Source organism: Molothrus ater, chromosome 20, assembly GCF_012460135.2.
Source record: "Molothrus ater isolate BHLD 08-10-18 breed brown headed cowbird chromosome 20, BPBGC_Mater_1.1, whole genome shotgun sequence".
Taxonomy (NCBI): Eukaryota; Metazoa; Chordata; class Aves; order Passeriformes; family Icteridae; genus Molothrus; species Molothrus ater.
In genome coordinates this window covers 9532807-9551992 of record NC_050497.2, presented here as the reverse complement: position 1 = coordinate 9551992, position 19186 = coordinate 9532807, and the positions used below count along the sequence as shown (strand labels likewise).

Sequence of the window (19186 nt, the reverse complement as noted above, 5' to 3'; positions counted from 1 at the left end):
GGAATTCCATAGCCCTGCCCTGCAGCTGGGCTGGCCCCACTCGCTGGCCGAGGAGGGTGTGGGGCTGCCGCCCTCAGGTTTGGCCGCTTTTGGGGCTCTCGTTCATTTCTGTTCCCGTGCTCACAGAATAATCTCCTTTTACCGGCCGGGTACCCTGCCCTGCCCCATCGTGGACAGCGGGGCAGCCTCGGGTGCCGAACCAGTGTCCAGCTGCTGCAGCTGCTGTGACAGCCCCAGCACCTGCCAGGGACCGCCATCCCGCAGTGCCACAGAAATGGGATACCAGGGCATAGCCAGGTGGGTGTGCAGAGGAGGAAGAGGAGGATGAAGAGAAGGAAAGAGGAGAAAGAAAGATGAGGAGGAAGAAGAGAAGAAGGGCAGCACCCAGTAGCTCACTGCAGGCTTGCTGGATGCTGTGACAGAAGCACCTGCAAAGAAACCAGAGTTAAATGTTCTTTACGTTGCTGTAATTATGTTACTAGAAAATAGAGAATACATCTCGAATTCTGGGTGGGTTTTTTTTTCCACTTTTGTTGGAGACTTTTGTCCCAACGCGATGTTCCCGTGCTCTCTCTCCGTGTGGAAGGGTTTCAGTCAGGTTCTCCCTGCGTTCACCCCCGGCGAGCTCGATCCAGCTCTGATTTCCGTGTCACTCCATCCGCATTCCTGCGGCGAGCGCCCAGCACGCTGCGAACATCGCCCGCGGGGCCGGGAGGAGGGAGCTGCTCCTCCGGTGCCCCCGGGACAGGCTGCGACAGGAACGCTGGCCCGGGAGCGCAGCAGTCCCGGGCATTCCGGGCAAAGGCAGCAGCCCCGGGGCACGGAGCGAGGAGCGGGGCTCCTCCGAGGGCTGTGGGTTATTTTAGACCCGAGGTGACTCACACCGATCCCGGTGTGACTCACGGGGAGCTGGGGCCCGGGGCTGCTCAGGGGCACGGCACACTTGGCACACGCGGCTTTTCTCACGCAGCCCCGCACAGGGAGCAGCGGGGCGGCCGTGCCCGACCCGCGGCTCGGGGAATCGCCTTTCCCGACCCCTCCGCAGGTGCAGCACTCTGACACCAGAGTTTTGTGGAAAAGTTTGATCAAATAAATGAGTCCCGAGTGCCGGGTGCCGAAAGGGAGGCTCAGCCCGGGCCGTGCCGCTCTCCCCTGGCGCTCGAGCTTTGTGACACGTCTGAGCCCCAGCTCCCGGGGCCGCATCCATCACGGGCAGGAAAAGCCGAATGGGCTCTGCTTGGCCCAGACCCCGCACTGGGAATCGGCTCTCCTATGGCCCGAGCAGCCTGGAAAACATTGCTTTTCCAGCATCGCTTTCCAACAAACACCGAATCCTACAGATTTCTTCTTGGCACCGACCGAAGCATTTTTACAGCGACTGATTTTTCTCTGTGAGATTCAGAGAAAGGCTGAAAGGCTGCTCCCGTTTCCAGGAATCCCGGCGAGCACAGGTCGTTCCCTCTCGGGGCAATGCTGCGCAGGCACTGCCCGCATCCCACCCCCTGCCCGCCCCCGGCCCCGGGGCACCGGGGGAAGCCCTTCCCCGGCCGCAGCCACGGCTCGAGGGGACAGGCGGGGACGTCCCGCGTGTGGCAGAGGGTGACGGTGCCTCTCCAGGGGCGGTGGGTGCGTGGCCGACCCTGGGTGCCCCGTCCCGGCCCCGGCGATGCCGCCTGCGCTCTCCGGAGCACCGGGATGTGCGGAGCCGGGGTGCGCCCTGCCGGCCCGGCCCGCTCGGTTCCTATCGATGCCAGTCCATGCCGATCGGTCGGTGCCAGTCCGGTCGCTGCCGGTCCGTGTCACGCCAGTGGGTCGGTGCCAGTCCGGTCCGGTTCGGTCCGTGCCGTGCCGGTCGGTGCCGCTGTGTGCCGTGCCGTGCCGGTCGGTGCCGTGCGGTGCCGGTGGGTGCCGCGGGGATGCGCTGCGCTGCGGTGGGACCGGACCCGTGGGAGGCGGCGGGGGCGGCCCCGCTAATTGCATAACCGGGACGTCAATGCCGGCGGGAGCGCGGGGGAAGCGCGGGAAGATGGCGCCCCGCGCCCGGCCCCCGCCGCGCCCCGCAGCGCCCCGGGCCCGCGCCCCGAGCGCCCGCTGAGCGCGCCGGGGGCACCGCGGTAAGGGCGGCACCGGCCCCGCCACGGGCACCGCGCGGGACGGGCGGGACGGGCGGGACGGGCGGGCGGAGGCGCCGCGGCCGCCTTTGAATGAGCCAATGGCGGCGGGGCCGCGGCCGCCGCTCGGGGCTGCCCGCGGCCACCCCCGGCAGGTGCCACCGGGGCGCGGGGGACCCGGCCGGACGGTGCCGCCGCTCGGTACCGGAGCGGCGTGGGCGCTGCCGCACGTGTCCGCGGGGCCGGGGGGAGAGCGGCGGGAGCCCCGGGAGGGCAGCGGCGGGGGCGGCGGGAAGCGCGGGGCTCTGCGGGAGCCCCGGGGGCGCGGAGCGGAGCCGCGGCCGCGCTCGGACGCGCTCCCACGCGGGGACCCGGCGGTGTCGCGGCTGGGGAGCGCCGGGCTCTGCCGGGAGCGAGATCGCTCTGCCCGTCCCGGGGCTCCCGGCGAGCGGGAGAGTCCTCACGGATGGCAGGGCCGGGCAGGGCGGGCTCGTGTCGCGATCCGCGGCGCCGGGACACGCGTGGTGCCGTGAGGCCACACGTGTGGCCGTGACGGGAGCGCCAAGGGGAGAAAAGTCCCTTTCAAGTCGTTTCCGTGGTGTCCTTGGGGATCGCAGCTCTGCTCTGGGTGGTTTCTCTGCCTCCTGCACCCCAAACCTCGTGGCGGTGACATTTGGCCGCCTGGGTTCGCTCGCTGTGGGTGGTGCTGGCACATCCCTGCTCCCGCAGCAGTCCCGCTGGTTTGGGAGCCCGCAAAACTGCGCGGAAATCGTGATTTTAAAATCACAGTACATTTAAAGCTTTTATTCCTTGTGTGCCCCATCCCAAAAGGGAACCACGCGGACGCGTCTCGCTGCTGTAGGAGCCTGTTGGGGGTTAAATACCTCTCGTTCACCAGCAGCAAAGATTTTGGCTGCTCCCTGGATTTCGCGGAAAGGAACGGTCTCAGCGGCTCTGCTTTGCAGCGTCCTGAGCCCCTGCTGGCGGGGCTGAGCCGCCTCCGGCCTCGGTCCTGCCAGGCAGAACGCTCGGGGATGCTGCGCCCGGCCGATGCCGTGCCGGGAGGGCGGGTGACAGCGTGTGACAGCGTGTGACAGCGTGTGTGTCCCCCGCAGGCTGTGCCGATGGAGGGCACGGAGCTGAGCCCGCTGATCCGGGATGTGTACGCGGCCGCCGGCCGTGTCCCGCAGGCAGCGCGGAGGGGCAGCGGCTGCCCGGAGCTGATGGTGCGGCTGAGCGAGGGGCAGTACGTGCTGTGCCGCTGGACAGACGGGCTCTACTACCTCGGCAAGATCAAGAGGGTAACGTGGGCACCCCCGGGCAACGGGAGAACCCGAAGAGGCGCCGGTGCCGTTCCCCGGCTCAGCTCGTGGTTCAGGGGGTGCTGGCCTGGGCTGCAGTGTGTCCTTGGGCGTTTTGGGTTTGCATCCTGCCCCGGGCTGTCGCACCCCAAACCCGAGTGCCCGCAGCCCCGAGGGACGGGATCAGGCACCAGGGAAAGCAGGGAAGTGCTGGGAATGGGAGCTGACCCACAACCGTTGTTCTGCTCTCCTCTGGCAGGTGAGCGGCTCCAAGCAGAGCTGCCTGGTCACGTTCGAGGATAACTCCAAGTACTGGGTCCTCTGGAAGGACATCCAGCATGGTGAGTGTTGCCCCAGCCCCCCTTTCCCGCTGCGGGACCCTGCCCGGCAGCGCGGGGACGCGGCTGTGCCACCGCTGCCACCCTGCTCCCACAGCCGGCGTCCCCGGGGAGGAGCCCAAGTGCAGCATCTGCCTGGGGAAGAAGTCGGGCCCCAGGAACGAAATCCTCATCTGCGGGAAGTGCGGGCTGGGTGAGTGCGGGTGTCCCCCCACCCCGGGCCCTGCCGTGCCCGCCCCGGGCGAGCCCAGCCCCGCGGGCTGATGCCGGCCCCTCCGCAGGTTACCACCAGCAGTGCCACATCCCGGTGGCGAGCGGCGGCGAGGGCCCGCTGGGGACGCCGTGGTTCTGCCGCCGCTGCATTTTCGCGCTGGCCGTGCGGGTGAGTGCGGCTGCCCCGCGCTCCCGGCTCCGTGCGCGGCCCCTGCCCCGCACAGGGGACAGGACGGGGTCCCGGGGCCGCCCTGCTGACCCCAGCCCTGCCTCTCCCGCAGAAAGGGGGTGCCCTGAAGAAAGGAGCCATTGCCAGGACGCTGCAAGCCGTGAAGATGGTGCTGTCCTACAACCCCGAGCTGCTGGAGTGGGACTCCCCACACCGCACCAACCAGCAGCAGTGCTACTGCTACTGCGGGGGGCCCGGAGAGTAAGGGCAGCCTGAGTGTCACCAATGGCTTTGTGGGGACAGCAAGGGCAGCCTGAGTGTCACCAATGGCTCTGTGGGGACAGCAAGGGCAGCCTGAGTGTCACCATTGCCTTTGTGGGGACAGCAAGGGCAGCCTCTGTGTCACCAATGGCTTTGTGAGGAAAGGAAGATGGGGTCAGGGTGGGGATGTTTGATCCCAGGCTCGCAGGGCACTGCCCTGGGGCCAGCAGCTCTGCTCCCCATGCTGCCTCTGCCCTCTGGGTCTCTGTTTGCACAGAAACACGAGTTAGGGACACACTTTTTCCCCCCGGCTGGGGGTCTGTGTCTGGGAGGGGACTGGGGCAGTGGCTGCCACACGCTGCCCTCACTGTCACCGTTCTGTCCCTGCCCAGGTGGTACCTGAAGATGCTGCAGTGCCACCGCTGCCGGCAGTGGTTCCACGAGGCCTGCACCCAGTGCCTCAGCGACCCCATGATGTTTGGGGACAGGTATGGCCCTGTTGGGTATGGCTGGGGTGGCTCCAGGGGGGACCACGGGCACACCCCAGCTTTGTGTCCCTGACACATCTGACACTGCCATGGATCAGGTGGCCCTGTCCCACAGAGCCCCACTCCCCCTGGCCTTGCTGTCACCATTGGCCCTGTCCCAGCTGTCCCATCCCTGGGCCCTGCATGGCTGTGGATGTTCCTCACCCCCAGCCTGTCCCTGGTGTTTTGCAGGTTCTATGTGTTCTTCTGCTCTGTGTGCAACCAGGGACCAGAGTACATCAAGCGCCTGCCCCTGAGATGGTGAGAAATGGGCTCTGCCTCCTCTGGGATGTGCCCTGGTGGCCCTGGGACACTGGGCTGGCTGATCCCTGCAGTGCTCAGCTGCCAGCCGTGTCCCACCTCTCCCCAAAGCTCAGGGGATGCTGTCATGGCTGTGGTGTCTGCTGTGATGCACCTCTGGGCTGGGCTGCTTCCCCTGTGAGGTGTGGAAGGTTCCAGTGGTGGTTTGGGAGGATCTGGGAGCTGTAGTGGCACTGGCAGAATGGGGCATGGTGGTGGCACCAGGGCTGCTGACCCTGTGCCCCTCTTTGCCGCAGGGTGGACATCGTCCATCTCGCCCTCTACAACCTGGGCGTGCAGAGCAAGAAGAAATACTTTGACTTCGAGGAAATCTTGGCCTTTGTGAACCACCACTGGGACCCTCTGCAGCTTGGGAAGGTACAAACACACCTTGGGTTGGGCTGGAGAGCAGCCATGGGAGTGAGAAATGTCACCCCAGCTTGTGCAGCACTCAGCACGACAGCTCCTGCTCCAGAGGAGTTTCCTAATCCCCTTCCTCTGCGCTGGGATTTTCCTCGGTGGAGTGCCAGACCTGACACCTTTCCCGGTGGGAGCTAGAGCTGGGGGAAGCACTCACACCACAAAACCTGTCCTGGGGCAGGACGGGGCCCTCCCCGAGGGTGGCACTGCCAGACCCGGGTGGCTCCGGCCGCTCCCTCCGCCCCTCCCTCGCTGCCCGGCCTCGGGCAGGAGCCGAAAGCGGAGTTCGGGTTCCCCCGTCTGTTTGGATTTTGCATGAGCAGGGCGGGCACTGAGCCCTGCGTGCCCCTGTCCCGCAGCTCACGGGAACCCCGGTCTCGGAGCGCGGCCCCCACCTCCTGAACGCCCTCAACAGCTACAAGAGCAGGTGAGAGCCGGGCGGGATGGGCAGGGGGGATGCGGGATGGGCAGGGAGGATGCGGGATGGATGCGGGATGGATGCGGGATGGCTCAGGATGGATGCGGGATGGCTCAGGATGGATGCGGGATGGGCAGGGAGGATGCGGGATGGATGCGGATGGGCAGGGAGGATGCGGGATGGCTCAAGATGGATGCGGGATGGCTCAGGATGGATGCGGGATGCTCCCGTGCCAGCCCCGCTGAGGGCTGAGGGCTCTGCTCCCTCCCCTCCCGTCCGCGCCCAGGTTTCTGTGCGGGAAGGAGATCAAAAAGAAGAAATGCATCTTCCGCCTGCGGATCCGCGTCCCCCCGAACCCCCCCAGCAAGGTGCTGCCGGAGAAAGCCCCCGGCGAGGGCGAGAGCGGCTCCTGCGAGCTGAAGAAGAGGGGGAAAAGCAAATACGCCCATAAGGAGAGGTGAGCGGCCCCGCTGGCCCCGCGGCAGCATCAGCAGCAGCCCCCAGCTCCTGCCCCTGCCCGAGCGCCCCTCACTCACGGCCTGTCCCGTTCGCAGCCTCCTGCCGCGGCAGCTCCAGCAGCAGAAGCGAGCGCGGCGCAAGAGGGCCAAGTTCCTGCTGGAGGATGCCATTCCCAGCGTGAGTGCTTCGCCCCCTCCTCTCCGCCCAGGCCTGGGCTGCCCGCAGGTTTGAGAGCTCCTGTCCTCGCTTTGGGCAGTGTCTGAGCCCAGCCGCCTCCAGGGCAGCATTAACTCCCGCTCCTTTGGGTGGCCCCGGGCAGGGGGTGCCAGCCGCGGGGTGTGGGCAGCACCCCTGTGCCAGGCAGTGAGGACTGAGCTTGTTTTTGTGACAGAGCGACTTCACCTCGGCCTGGAGCACCAACCACCACCTGGCCAGCATCTTTGACTTCACGTTGGACGAGATCCAGAGCCTGAAAAGGTCTGTGCAGCCAGAGCAGGGCTGTGGGGGGCAGGGGCGCTGCTTGTGCCAGGCTGGGGGTGATTCTGCATCCCAGCCTGTCCCGTCCCACCCCATCCACAGTGCCAGCTCAGGACAGACGTTCCTATCAGATGTGGACTCCACAGATGCCACCAGCACCTCAGGCTCGGCCACCACGAGCCTCTCCTACGAGTCCAGGTGAGGACTGTGCCCCTTGGCCCCTTCTGGAGGAGTCCTGCTGGCATGGCCAGGGGGGTGAGGGCCTGTGTGTCCCCTCTTCATGTCCTACCCTGGAGAGCTTTCCCTGCCTGTGCCCCAAAACGGGCTGGGGGTGCCAGAGTGGCACTTGTGGGGGTGCAGGATCGGAGCCGTCAGTCCTTGCTGGGATCCCCCAAATGGGAGGGAGCTTTCCTGGCTCCCTCCAGAAGCCAGCCCGGGGGGACACATTCTGGGTGCCGCCCTCACCCTGCCCTGTGCCCTCCCCGGCAGCCGCAGGACCGTGGGCAGCCGCAAGCGCAAGCTGGCAGTGCCCGCCTACGCCTCGGGGGCCAAGAGGAGAGGAGGGGGCGAGCGGGGCGGGCAGCGCCCCGAGGGCAGCGAGGCCCCGGCCGGCCCCGACCGCCCCGACGACGGCATCGACAGCCACACCTTCGAGAGCATCAGCGAGGACGACTCCTCGCTGTCCCACCTCAAGTCCTCCATCAGCAGCTACTTCGGGGCCGCGGGCCGGCTGGTGTGCGGGGAGAAGTACCAGGTGCTGGCGCGGCGGGTGACGCTGGAGGGCAAGGTGCAGTACCTGGTGGAGTGGGAAGGCACCACCCCGTACTGAGCCCCGCCACCCCCCGAACCTCTCCCGGAGCCAGAGCAGAGGAGATCGGGCTGCTGGGGAAGCCCGAGGCACAGGAGAGGCGCTGGTCCCTCCCCGCGGGTGGAGGCAGCGCCCAGGCCGGCAGGGCTGCCCAGGAGTGAAACCTGAAGCCCCGACACTCTGGTTTTTTTTAATGTTAACGATTTTTAGTTCCTTGGCTGTGTTTATGCAGAGCGTGGCCCAGCCGTGCCCTGCTGATGCTCACAGAGCACTGAGGGGTCCGGCCCTTCCAGAAGGGTCCCCCTGGCACAGCTGGAGCAGCTGCTCAGGGGGCACCCACCCCCTGCTCACACAGAGGGACCTCGGCCTGTGCCTGGCACAGCCTGACCGAGCAGCCTCGAGGGGCTCCTGCTGCCCAAACACCAACCCCTCCTCATCCTGGGCTCCCAGAGCTGCTCGTCCCTGTGCCCACGGGAAACTGGGGACAGCTCCCGGGCTTTTCCACCTCATCCTGAATCCATTCATTGAAGGAATGTGGTTTGCTTTATATGGAGGAAAATGCCCCAAACCCAGCCCAGGTGTGGCTGCTGCAGCCATGGGCAGATGGGCTCTCACCCCACAGCCTGGACTGAGTGTGCTGCTGCACCAGCTTCATCTCCCTGCTCTGACAATCATGATCTTGGAAGAGATCATCCAAAAAAAATCCTCCTTTGCCTTAAAACCACCATGGGCACTGCACAGAGCGGAGCCCAAGGCCTTTGTTTCTACAGGAATCTTGACCCCAAATGTGCCAAACCAGCAGACAAACCAAAAAAGGCTGAGGAGGACAGGGGGGCAGGGGCTGGACTGGGGTCCCTGTGTCCATCCCTGTGGCCTCCTGGCTGTGCCTCTCTCTTAGTGCTGATGTTTGTGAGCGCTGGGCTTGATTTGTCTGCAGGAGAGAAGGAGCAGCCCCTCCTTTAAGAAAGCAATACTGCCAGCTTGGGCAGGAGCAGGGCAGTTGGCTTTTTGAAAAAGATTCCAGTATCAGATAGATGTGTTAGATTTTTATCCTTTAGAGAGACAGAGAGATAATTTTAATGTCCTCCTCCTCTCTCCCCATCCCACTGTGGCTGTCCCAGGGGATGGAGGGTGGGCCATGCTGGGCTGGGGGGTCCTGTCCTACCTGTGCTTGTGGGATCTCCTCCAGAGCAGTGTCCCTGTCCCTTTGGGAGAGGGGCTGCCAGGTCCCCCCATCACTGGCAGGGAGGGGTCCAGCAGCTGGAGAACTGCCTGTCCTGCCTTAGCTTTGTCCTTGAAGGATCACTTCAAATATTTCCCTTTCTTAGTGCCTATGGAGCCCTTCCAAGGGGCTGCCAAGAGCTGTGCCAGGGCTGAGCAGGGTTGTGCCAGTGGGATGTGCCAGTGGGAGCACCCACAGGACCTGGCCCTGGCTCCTCTCTGCTCCCTCTCTGTTCCCTCTCCTCCTCTCCTGGCTTCTTGCAGAGAATTGAATGTGGAGCCTTTAAAAGTATTTTTGTTGCAGAGTATATTTTGCATTCGCTGTAATAGAGATTATAACAACTCTGTGCACCTTCTGATTTCTGAGTTCAGGTTGCTGCTTGTAAGCACCTCTCGTTATACCCGAGTTGTAATTAATATGTCTGATGTACAATTAAAAAGGGAGGGTTTTTTCAAAGTCACTGTTTTTTTGTAGTGTGAGGATTATTGGGTTGGGGTGCCCAGGGCCCAGCACGGGCTGTGCTTCTGGGCTGTGTTCTGTGCCAGGTGAGGTGTGCAAGCCCAGGACAGGCCTTTCCTCCTGCCTAGGTAAGAAACTCCCATTCATTCCCTTCCCAGTCACATAAATACCCCAAAAATGTCCCTTAAGTTATGTCCCAGAAACCACGAACATGGGGATCCTTTTACAAAGCTCAGCTCAGGTGGGGTAGGGACACAGAGCCAGGGCAGTGCCATGGTCCTGCTGGCACCTGGGCTCCCCAGCCTGGCCCACCCAGCTCTCCCAGCTCCCTGGGACAGCGAGAGCTGAATCCTAATGGGCTTTGCTGGGCTTTGCTGGGCTTTGCTGGGCTTTGCTGGGCTTTGCTGGGGTTTGTTGGGTTTGCTGAGGTTTGTTGGGGTTTCTCTGGGTTTCTCTGGGTTTTTCTGGGCTTTGCTGAGGTTTGCTGGGGTTTGCTGGGGTTTGCTGGGGTTTGCTGGAGTTTGCCGGGGTTTGCCGGGGTTTGCCGGGGTTTGCTGGGCTTTGCTGGGCTTTGCTGGGTCTTTCTGGGTTTTTCTGGGCTTTTCTGGGTTTCTCTGGGCTTCTCTGGGCTTTGCTGGGCTTTGTTGTGTTTTTCTGTGTTTTTCTGTGTTTTGCTGGGCTTTGCTGGGCTTTGCTGGGCTTTGCTGGGGTTTGCTGGGGTTTGCTGAGGTTTGCTGGGGTTTGCTGGGTTTTGCTGGGCTTTGCTGTGTTTTTCTGGGTTTCTCTGGGCTTTGCTGGGCTTTGCAGCTTCCCCGGGCCCTGCAGGGCTGAGCCGCCGGGGGAGGGGAGTGCCCGGCCCGTCCTGCGGCCCCGGCCAGGGCACATCGGGCAGGATGCTGGGGGCCAGGCAGGGTCAGGGCTGGCTGTGGGCACACACGGCACTGCCAGGCCACGGCTCCCGGCTGGAATTCGCTGCTGACAGCCCGAGGCAGCCCCGAGTGTCCTGACAGGGGCATCTCCGCATCCTCAGGCGCAGCTTTGGGTGCAGGCAGCTCTTCCCCAGCTCCTCCCGCGCCGGCTCCGCGCTGCCCAGCGCTCCCGGGGCAGGCAGAGCAGCGGAGCTTTCCCAGTTCCCGAGCTCCCGTGTCACAGCAAACCCCAGAAGATAAAAGCTGCCTCGGCGCGGCTCCCCAGAAATGAGCCGCTCCCCAAAAACGAGCAGCACTTCGTGCCTCTCAGTGCCGTGGGACGCTCTCCTCCATCCACCGGAGGTAGGCAGGGTTCCCTTGGTCGATGGGCAGGCTGATGATCTCGGGGATTTCAAAGGGATGGATGGATCTAAAGTGGAAACAGGCGCGGAGGAGGAGCGCAGTCAGGAAGCCGCTCCAGCCCTGCCCGGCCCTCCCGCACTTCAAAGCCCCCGCGGTTCCTTTTTGCCACGTGGGAATTTCGCTCTGAGTTCGGGTTTACCGCAGACTGCCGGGGCCTGGCCCCAAGCTGAGAGTGCCCCCCGCCCGGGAGCTGCAGGAAATCCTGTCAGGGAATGATAACCCTGCGAGGAGGAGAATCCCTCCTCGAATCCAGCCCAGCAGTTGATATTTCTGCCGCCTTTTCCTTTTTGCTGGTGCCATCTCTGGGGTTTTCTGGCTCGTGAGATACAGCAGGAGCACTTAACCCCTCCTGGGTGGGATGGGGCTCAAGGAACCCCCAAAGCTGGAGCAGGAGGTGACAGCCTACCTTGGATGGGACACCCAGTGCTCCCGTGGAGCCAGAGCCTCACCTGACGTAGTTGGACAATTCCCCTATTTTGGACGTCCTTGTTTTCACCAACTGTGGAGAGTAAAAAAAACCAGAACAAACCCAAGGGAGATGTGAAGGGATGGAGGGGTCCTGGTGTGCAGCTCCACTGTGCCCACCCAGCACGGCCAGGGTGTGACAGGAGCTTTCCATGCACAGCCAGGGTGTGACAGGAGCTCCCCAGCACAGCCAGGGTGTGACAGGAGCTCTCCACACATGGCCAAGGTGTGGTTTGCCCAGTGAGGTGTGCAAGGCCATGATCCCAAACCCAGTAGGTTGGTGCCACCCTCCCCAAACCTCCCTGCAGCCCCTTTCAGATGGGGCCTTTTGCAAGAGGGATTTTTGTGATGTAGGGAATGATCACTTACTAGCAGTATTTCAGTGGATTCTTCCAGTTCCCCTTTCCAGAAATACCTGGATTTAAAAGAAAAAAAGCTCTGCTGCAGCCATGCCAATGCTCAGGTTCCTTTCCCTGCTTGGCGCTTTTTGCACGAGGTCATTTCTTTACAAAGTGGCTCAAGAAGCATTGCTGGCCCCAAAACTGCTGAGCAGATTGAGTGAGCACCCCAGATTTATGCACAGGAGTCTCCTGCAGAGGATTTGCCCAGGGGGACTGGCAGGGCAGATTGGCTGGGCCTTGCCTGCAGGGAGGCTGAGCTTTCCTCCTCTCTTTCCCTGCAGGAGAGGAGCTGCACTTCTCATGAGTCAGATGTGACCTTTGAAAACATTTCCGCTGCCAGGAGCTGTCCTGATCTCATCTGCCTGCAGGGGAGGGCTCCGGGCAGGGCAGGATCCTGGAGCAGGATCCAGCTGGAGCTGCAGGAGCAGCTCTGCTCTGCCCCTCTGGGCTTGTAGGACATGATGGATCAGGGGAAGAAGGGAGTTACTGGGTTTGCTCTCTGGGTTTGTAGGAAGTGATGGATTAGGGGAAGAAGGGCATTGCTGGGTTTGCTCCTGTGGGTTTGTAGAAAGTGATGGATTAGGGAAGAAGGGCATTACTGGGTTTGCCTCTCAGGGTTTGTATAAAAGGATGGATTAGGGGAAGAAGGGAGTTACTGGATTTGCTCTCTGGGTTTGTAGGAAATTATGGATAAGGAGAAGAAGGGCATTACTGGGTTTGCTCTCTGGGTTTGTAGGAAATGATGGATAAGGGGAAGAAGGGCGTTGCTGGGTTTGCCCTCAGGTGGGATATGGGTTTGCACTGTGGGATCCCCTCCTGAGGAAGCTGGGGTGGGATCTGCTCCTCACTTCTGCCAGGGGGTTTCTAAGAGGAAAAGCTGTTTTGGGGCTTTGCTCTTGAGCCTCTCCAACAAGTGCAGTCCCTTTGCACGGACAGCTGAGGACACCTGCAGAGCAGGGCTGGGCCTGGTCCAAGGTCAAACCTGCTGTTCTTCCTGCCTGAAAAAGCTGCTGCATTTTGCAAAAGCCTTTTCTGCTCCCTGTTGGGCTGCTTTTTAGAGTCTCTACTAACAGGCACCACGTCCTCAGGACCACAAACCCTAAATTGCTGGATGTCTGTGTAGCCAAGCGCCCAATAAATGAACGAGCCCCAGGGGCACTCAGAGCATCTGCCCCCCTCAGTGAGCTCTGGGCACAGTGAGGCTCATCCCCACCATCTGCAACAACAAACACACCCAGCAGCCCTTGGGAACCCAGGCCTGTGTCCATGCCCTCCTTCCCTCCCTCCCTCCCTGCAGGTTTGCTGCTCCCTCGGGGAATGCCCAGCACTACTCACAGGGCCGAGCTCTTGGGCAGGATGCTCACACAGGCAGCCAGCCTCTTATCCATGATGGCCCTGGGGGACACAGGAGGGCACTCAGTGCCAGCCCAGCCCACAGCTCACCCCCAGCCTCGGGGACATTCCCTTCTCAGCTTTGACACTGGAGACACTGAATTTTGGGTTACTTATTACCCTGGGAAAACAAAGGTGAACTTTGGCTGGAGAGAGTCCAGATCAGGCCCTCCTGGGAGGGCTCTGGGACGCTCCCTGTGCTCAGGAGGGACTTTGGGGGTTGCTCCTGGCTTGGAGGACCCTGCCCAGTGCCAGCCCCTCTGGCTGTGGGGTCACCAGGGCAGGGGCTGAAATGTGGGACCATAAAAACCCAGCCTGGGTTTGTCTGCCCCTGTCCAACTGTGCCCCTTCCTCCCAGAGCAGCCTAAATGTGCATCTTAAATTAAAAACATCAAGGCTTTTCAACCCAAAATATCCTAGAAAGCTGAAGGCCAGACAGATTCCCTCCCTTGGGCTGCCTCCATGAGTTGAGGGCTGGTTTGTTATTGCAGAGCTGCTCAGGAAGAAGTGACCCCTCAGAGATTACAGAGCACTGAAGCAATCTCAGGGAGGAGTTTTAGAAGCAAGGGGGCAAATGTTGTGTTTGGTGACCAGAGCAGAGTCTGGCCCTTCTCACAGAGGTGGCAGCTGTCCCTCCAGGCAGGGCACCAGTGACCCCCCCCTTGGTTTGCTTCAGCACTGGTTTGGGGGGACCATGGCTGGGGAGAGGAGCACCCCAGGAGGCTCAGGGCTGTTTGCTCCCACCATGTGCAGGCAGTTCCAGGCATTCAATGCTCCTGGAGCATCTTGAGTTAATCTTTAGAGCAACAAAGTGCAGCAGCACGAGCAGAGCCACCCCTGCTGTGCCTGTCATGTCACACATGGCACAAATCAGTCTGGATTTGCTGCCTGCAACTTGCAGTTCCTTTAGCACAGGAACCTTTTGGTTTCAGTGCTCTGTCCCAATAAATCGAGATCCTGAGAGCCTGAACTTGGTCCCAGCAGGCTGAGCAGCAACAAGAGGCCACCAGGGGAACAGAGAACATTGTGAGAAGCTGAATGTGATCTGTGGAAAATGTCTGCATAATACATGATAGCTTTGGGTTGGGTACTTAATTGTGTGTTTCTTTGCCCTGAAGTGAGACAGATGAAATATTAATAAGCAGAAAAGCAAAGAAAATGATAAACACGAATCTAAGGCAGCAGTGGGGGCTGGCGGGGTGCTGGGCAAGTTGGGTGAGGTGCAGTGGCCAAGGGGCTCAGCTCCTCCCAGCACAGGCAAGAAGGTCTTCAGATGCTGAATTCTACCTGCAGCTCTTCTGCTTTGCCAAAGCTTGAACCCTTTTTTGTGGGGTGGAAAATTTCCTTGCAGACTGATCCATCTGAGTGAGGGCTCCACTGAGCAGTGCAAAGGAAGAACAAACACAGGAAAAGGAGTGGGGGAAAATGAGTGTAGAAGCCCTGTGTCATCCCCTGCAATCAGGGCTCAGTGCTCCCGGTTCCAGAACAAAGGAATAATTACTCCACCAGTAAAACCACAACCAAAGTACACATATCTCAGCACGGGGGAGTGATTTATCTCCTCTCCCTTCCCTGCAAGATGAGGAACAAAGAGGGGAAAGCATTTGCAAAGCTGTTAAGATGAGGCATTTTCAGGAACTGAGGCTCTTTTCACCAGGTACAGTTGCTCCTTTTTTTTATAGGAGACATCGAGCAGAGCAGACATAATTCTATTTGAATTTCTCAACACAGTTGCAGTATTTAAGGTGACACAAACTCCCTTTCAGTAGCCTGTCAGTTCCTGAGCATGTCTGGGAGCCCTTTGCTGAGATGGAGGGGTTTTGGCAGCAGCAGGAAAACAGCACAGGAGGTGTTGCAGGAAACTTCATGGTCCATCATAAACACTTCCCCAGGCAACACGGGTTCAGTTCTTTGAACAGACCATCCATTGAGGCAGGGACTGACAGATGTGTGAAAAGAACTCTGCATGCAAAATATCACCCTAAGTGTCTCATATATTAAAAAAGAAGAAGGGAAAAAATGGAGGAAAAGCCCTCATTCCCTGAAGTTTGCCTGGTGAGCAGAGTGGTGCCTCAGAAGTGTTTGTTGTTTTTCCTTTATTTTCATGTCAGAGCATTGTGCTTGGTCTCTCTCTATAAATATCCCCCCTGGCATTTTGTTGTCTAGAGAGGAATAAAGACTGTGGCAGACCAGAGAACATCAGGTTGGAGCTTAATCCATCTGAGAACCCAGAAATTCAGGGCCATGAAAACGGGTCTCAAAGGTGCAAGGCAGTGAAATGCACAGAGAATTGTTTGCTGTTACCATGGCATTGACTCCAGAGGCAAATGTCAGCTTTCCTTGGGACAGAGCAGCTCTTGGCAAGGGCTTGTGGTGCGCTCAGTGGAAAGGAGCATGGATGCGGTGAATCCCAGAATGGTTTGGGTTGGGAGGGACCCTAAATCTTATGTCACTGCCACGGTCAGGACACCTTCCTCTATCCCAGTTTGCTCCCATCCCAATGTCCACCCTGGCCTCCAACCCTGCCAGGGATGGGGCAGCCCCAGCTGCTCTGGGCACCCTGAATTGCCAAGGCCAGAGGGACGAGGAGAAATTCAGCTCCGTTGCAGCCCCTGCAGCAGCCAGGCAGGGGCGGCGTGGCCGTACCTGGCGATGTCCCTGGCGATGTGCTCGTTGAGGCAGGTGACAAAAACCACCGAGTGTGTCCCTGGGACGTAGCTGCCCGTGACAGCCGAGTGCAGCTGCAGAGCCAGGCCCCGGAGCAGGGGGTGCAGGAGCACCAGCAGCGCCAGCACCTCGGAGAGAACACCAGGGGTGGTGGGAGGTGAAATATTGCACTTGGGAAAACAGCATTCGCATCGTCTGGGGCTGGAGGGACATTCCTCAGCACTGCAGGAACCGGTTAAATTGAATTAACTAATTAATTAGTTGAATTAATTCAATTCAACCGGTTAAATTGGGTTAAGGTGAGGGTGCACAGGTGAGTGCATCAAGGTGAGTGCTCCTAGGGGGATATAAATGGAGCGCTGCTGGAAGAGTCTAGGGGCTAAAAATACAGCTGAAAGTAGCTGCACTGGAGTAATTTGCCTCAAAAGGTGACCTCTGGCATTGTGCTGAGCGTTTACCTGGGCTCTGAGGTTAAAGGAGCTCTGTGTGACTGGGGAGAAAATGCAGAATTCAGCAAGTGTGAGGGTGCCCCTCCTAGAGAGCCAATCTCATGCTCGGGGCAGGAGAGGGGCACTTTTGAGGCTGTATCAGCCCAGGCCTCGACTGTGGGAGGTCGCCCCCAGACTTGTGGGGGTTCCAGACTCCACCACCCAACCACAGCAGCCAGGACTGGTTTTCTGCAGGAGAATAAGGAGGTAAGACGTGGAATGGGGAGGTTAATCTGGAGTGCTGAGGAGCAGCTGAAGGATGGTGCCACTCTGGGCTGCAGCAGTGCCTTCCTTTGTCTTTTGTTTTGTTTTTGACATAAACAGCATCTGGCCCTGGTTCAGCTGCAGTGATTTAAAAAAATGCTAAGAATATATTCCTTTTCCCCCCTTATTTCCACTCTCCTTTTTCCTCTGATAAACCTGCCATTACAGCACTAATGTAGAAATCTCTCCTTTTATTTTTTTTCTTTTTTTTTAATTGAATTAAAAATCTCTCTTGTCACCACAAAGCCAGGAGCTCGTTCCTATTTGGAAAATGACTGATTGCTGTATTGCTTGTCTCCTCTTTCCCAATCCATTTGAGAAAATATTCTTTATTACCACAAGACTTCTCATCATAATTTTTAGAGCTCCTTCTGTGCTCCTTTTTTCCCACTAAGCCATTTAACAAATATTATACAACAAATCCCAGAAGCTACTCAGTGAGTTACAAGCCAAACAGAGATGTGCTGGTGTACCTATTTTTCCAGATTAAAATGTAATCATGCTCCTTGCTCGGGGAAAAAAAACAAACATCCAACCTGTTCAGCCTGATGATCATTAATCTTCTTGTAAGATGTATGTGCATGTGATGAGGAAATCCCCAGGATCATTTGTGATTGAATATTAGTACAAACATGAACTCTAAGGTGGTTTTTTTTTCTGGTGTTTCCCCCCCTTTTTTTTATGAAAAGGAAGATTTTCCACCCCTTTTTTTCCAGAATAATTGTATTTGCTAAGGATGGTGCAAAAAGGAGTGAAACATCAGGATTCCTGGCCGATAAACCAATTAAACTCATGATTGCCAATATCCTGAAGTGAAAAAACTGAAAACACCCCTGTGAGGATTTTTAAGAAGTTCACTGAAAAGCACAAAATGCCAGTTTAGTGCAGAGAGACTCAGATTTCTGTAACACTTCTTCTGGCTTTGGCGAGCTATAAACTGCTTTAGGTTTAGAATCACCCTGCCAGAACTTTTTGCCTAGTTTTGATGAGCTTCCATTAAAAATCCCCGACTGAACACAACTTGTGGCAACGCTGAGTGCAAAAAAACCTGAACGTTTGCTTTTCTCCCAGCAGATACAGGGAGTCCCCCCCCTCCTGCACGATGGCTTTGGGAGAGCTTTGCTAACAGAGGCACAGACAGATATTGCCATGGTTGCTTGGCGTGGGTTGGTGTCTGTTGTGCTCCTCAGGGAGTGTCCCATGTCCTGCATCCCCACCCCAGAACCATGTCCATCCTCAATCCACCCCTGTGTCCATCCCAGCCCTATGTCCATTCCATTCCTCCGTCCATCCCATCGCCGTGTCTGTCCATCTCTGTGCCCATCCACCCCCATGTCCATCCCCGTGCCCGTCCATCCCTCCATCCCCGTGTCCATCCATACCCATGTTCGTCTATCTGTCCATCCCCGTGTCTGTCCATCCCCATGTCCCTCCACATGTCCGTCCATCCCCGTGTCCATCCATCCCCATGTCCGTCCATCCGTCCGTCCATCCCCGTGTCCATCCATCCCTATGTCCCTCCCCATGTCCATCTGTCCGTCCATCCCCGTGTCCATCCATCCCTATGTCCCTCCCCATGTCCATCCGTCCGTCCATCCCCGTGTCCATCCATCCCCACGTCCCTCCCCGTGTCCGTCCATCCCCACGTCCCTCCCCGTGTCCGTCCATCCCCACGTCCGTCCCCGTGTCTGTCCGTCCGTCCGTCCCCCCGCACTCACCAGCAGCGCGGTGCCGCGGCCGGGCCGGGGCCAGCCCTGTGCGGCGGGGGGCAGCGGGCAGCGCTGCCTCGGCCCCTCCATGCCCGCCGGCCCCTCCACCCGCTGTGCCCGAGCCGGGAGCGCCGCCGGACAGCGCCACCGGCCCCTCCTCCTCCTCCTCCTGTCCTTCCTCCCGGCCGGGGCCCGCCCGCTGCGGGCCAGGACAGCGCCGTGCCCCCTCCTGCCACCGCCGCCTCTGCACCTGCCGGCCTGGGGGGACAAATATGGGGGCTCGGCACCCCAAAGTGGGCACAGACCCCTGAGCTGGTGCCAAAGTTTCCAGGCTGTCCCTCCAGTGCCAGCCCCGGAGCCCTCCCAGCGCCGTCCCGGTGCTCTGAGACGCGCTGACCCCATTTATCCCCTTTGCTTCCATTTCCCTGTCTATAAAATTGTTATTTCCTCAGATTTCATCTGTTTGGGGCTCTCTGGACAGAAACCGCCGGGCAGGGGATGAGTCCCGGCGGTGTTTGTACCCAAAATCTCCTGGGGGCAGAGCCGAGCGCCGTTTGTCCCACGCTGTAACTTTATTGTCCCCCGTGTAACTTTTTACTGTCGCCCTGTCTGTCCCCAAGATCTCTCACAGTTCCCTCCTCGCCAGCCCGCAGGACCCGCCTGTCTGTCACAGATTTATCTGGGGGATGGAATCCTGCGCAGAGCTGGAGGCACAAAGTTACAGGAGTTATCTGACAGCATCGGTTTGTTTGTAAAAGGTGAGAAAATGAGGGGGTGAAACGTTCTCCGCACCGGGAGCTGTCCCGGGCAGACACCGGGATGGGACCGGCTGTTCCTGCGCTCTCGGGATCAGCGCTTTCCCTTCCCGAACCACATAAACGCCGTTTATCGCAGTTTTGCCAAAAAAACGGCGACGCCGTGCACCGACCTCCGCCCCCGCTCAGGGGATGGAGACCGGCCATGCCGGCGGGACCCCGCCCCCCTTC

At 59.7% G+C, this 19186-nt stretch overlaps 2 protein-coding genes across 2 annotated transcripts; one reads left to right on the top strand and one right to left on the bottom strand.

The window, feature by feature from the left end:
• Window positions 1-2031: 2031 nt before the first annotated feature.
• PHF19 (PHD finger protein 19) lies at window positions 2032-9484 on the top strand. Its single transcript, XM_036393998.2, has 15 exons — window positions 2032-2114; window positions 3227-3412; window positions 3672-3753; window positions 3848-3943; window positions 4032-4132; window positions 4245-4393; window positions 4786-4881; window positions 5113-5181; window positions 5478-5598; window positions 6000-6067; window positions 6345-6515; window positions 6613-6694; window positions 6909-6994; window positions 7097-7192; window positions 7484-9484. The coding sequence occupies exons 2-15, from the start codon at window positions 3236-3238 to the stop codon at window positions 7821-7823; spliced, it is 1734 nt and encodes a 577-aa protein (XP_036249891.1). The 5' UTR covers window positions 2032-2114; window positions 3227-3235; the 3' UTR covers window positions 7824-9484.
• Window positions 9314-18295, bottom strand: CUTA (cutA divalent cation tolerance homolog). The gene is made up of 6 exons (XM_036394003.2): window positions 18210-18295; window positions 15719-15867; window positions 13016-13075; window positions 11649-11694; window positions 11264-11313; window positions 9314-10821 (listed from the first exon to the last, which is right to left on the bottom strand). The coding sequence occupies exons 1-6, from the start codon at window positions 18288-18290 to the stop codon at window positions 10719-10721; spliced, it is 489 nt and encodes a 162-aa protein (XP_036249896.1). The 5' UTR covers window positions 18291-18295; the 3' UTR covers window positions 9314-10718.
• Between the last annotated feature and the right edge of the window lie 891 nt (window positions 18296-19186).

Coding starts and splice junctions, on each gene's coding strand:
- PHF19 (XM_036393998.2), top strand. CDS start 3,236: ATGGAGGGCACGGAGCTGAGCCCGCTGATCCGGGATGTGTACGCGGCC. Junction 3,944..4,031: donor CTGCGGGAAGTGCGGGCTGG/GTGAGTGCGGGT, acceptor GCCCCTCCGCAG/GTTACCACCAGCAGTGCCAC. Junction 6,995..7,096: donor GAGATCCAGAGCCTGAAAAG/GTCTGTGCAGCC, acceptor CCCCATCCACAG/TGCCAGCTCAGGACAGACGT.
- CUTA (XM_036394003.2), bottom strand. CDS start 18,290: ATGGAGGGGCCGAGGCAGCGCTGCCCGCTGCCCCCCGCCGCACAGGGC. Junction 13,076..15,718: donor ATCGCCAGGGACATCGCCAG/GTACGGCCACGC, acceptor TGTGTCCCCCAG/GGCCATCATGGATAAGAGGC. Junction 11,314..11,648: donor AATCCACTGAAATACTGCTA/GTAAGTGATCAT, acceptor TACTCTCCACAG/TTGGTGAAAACAAGGACGTC.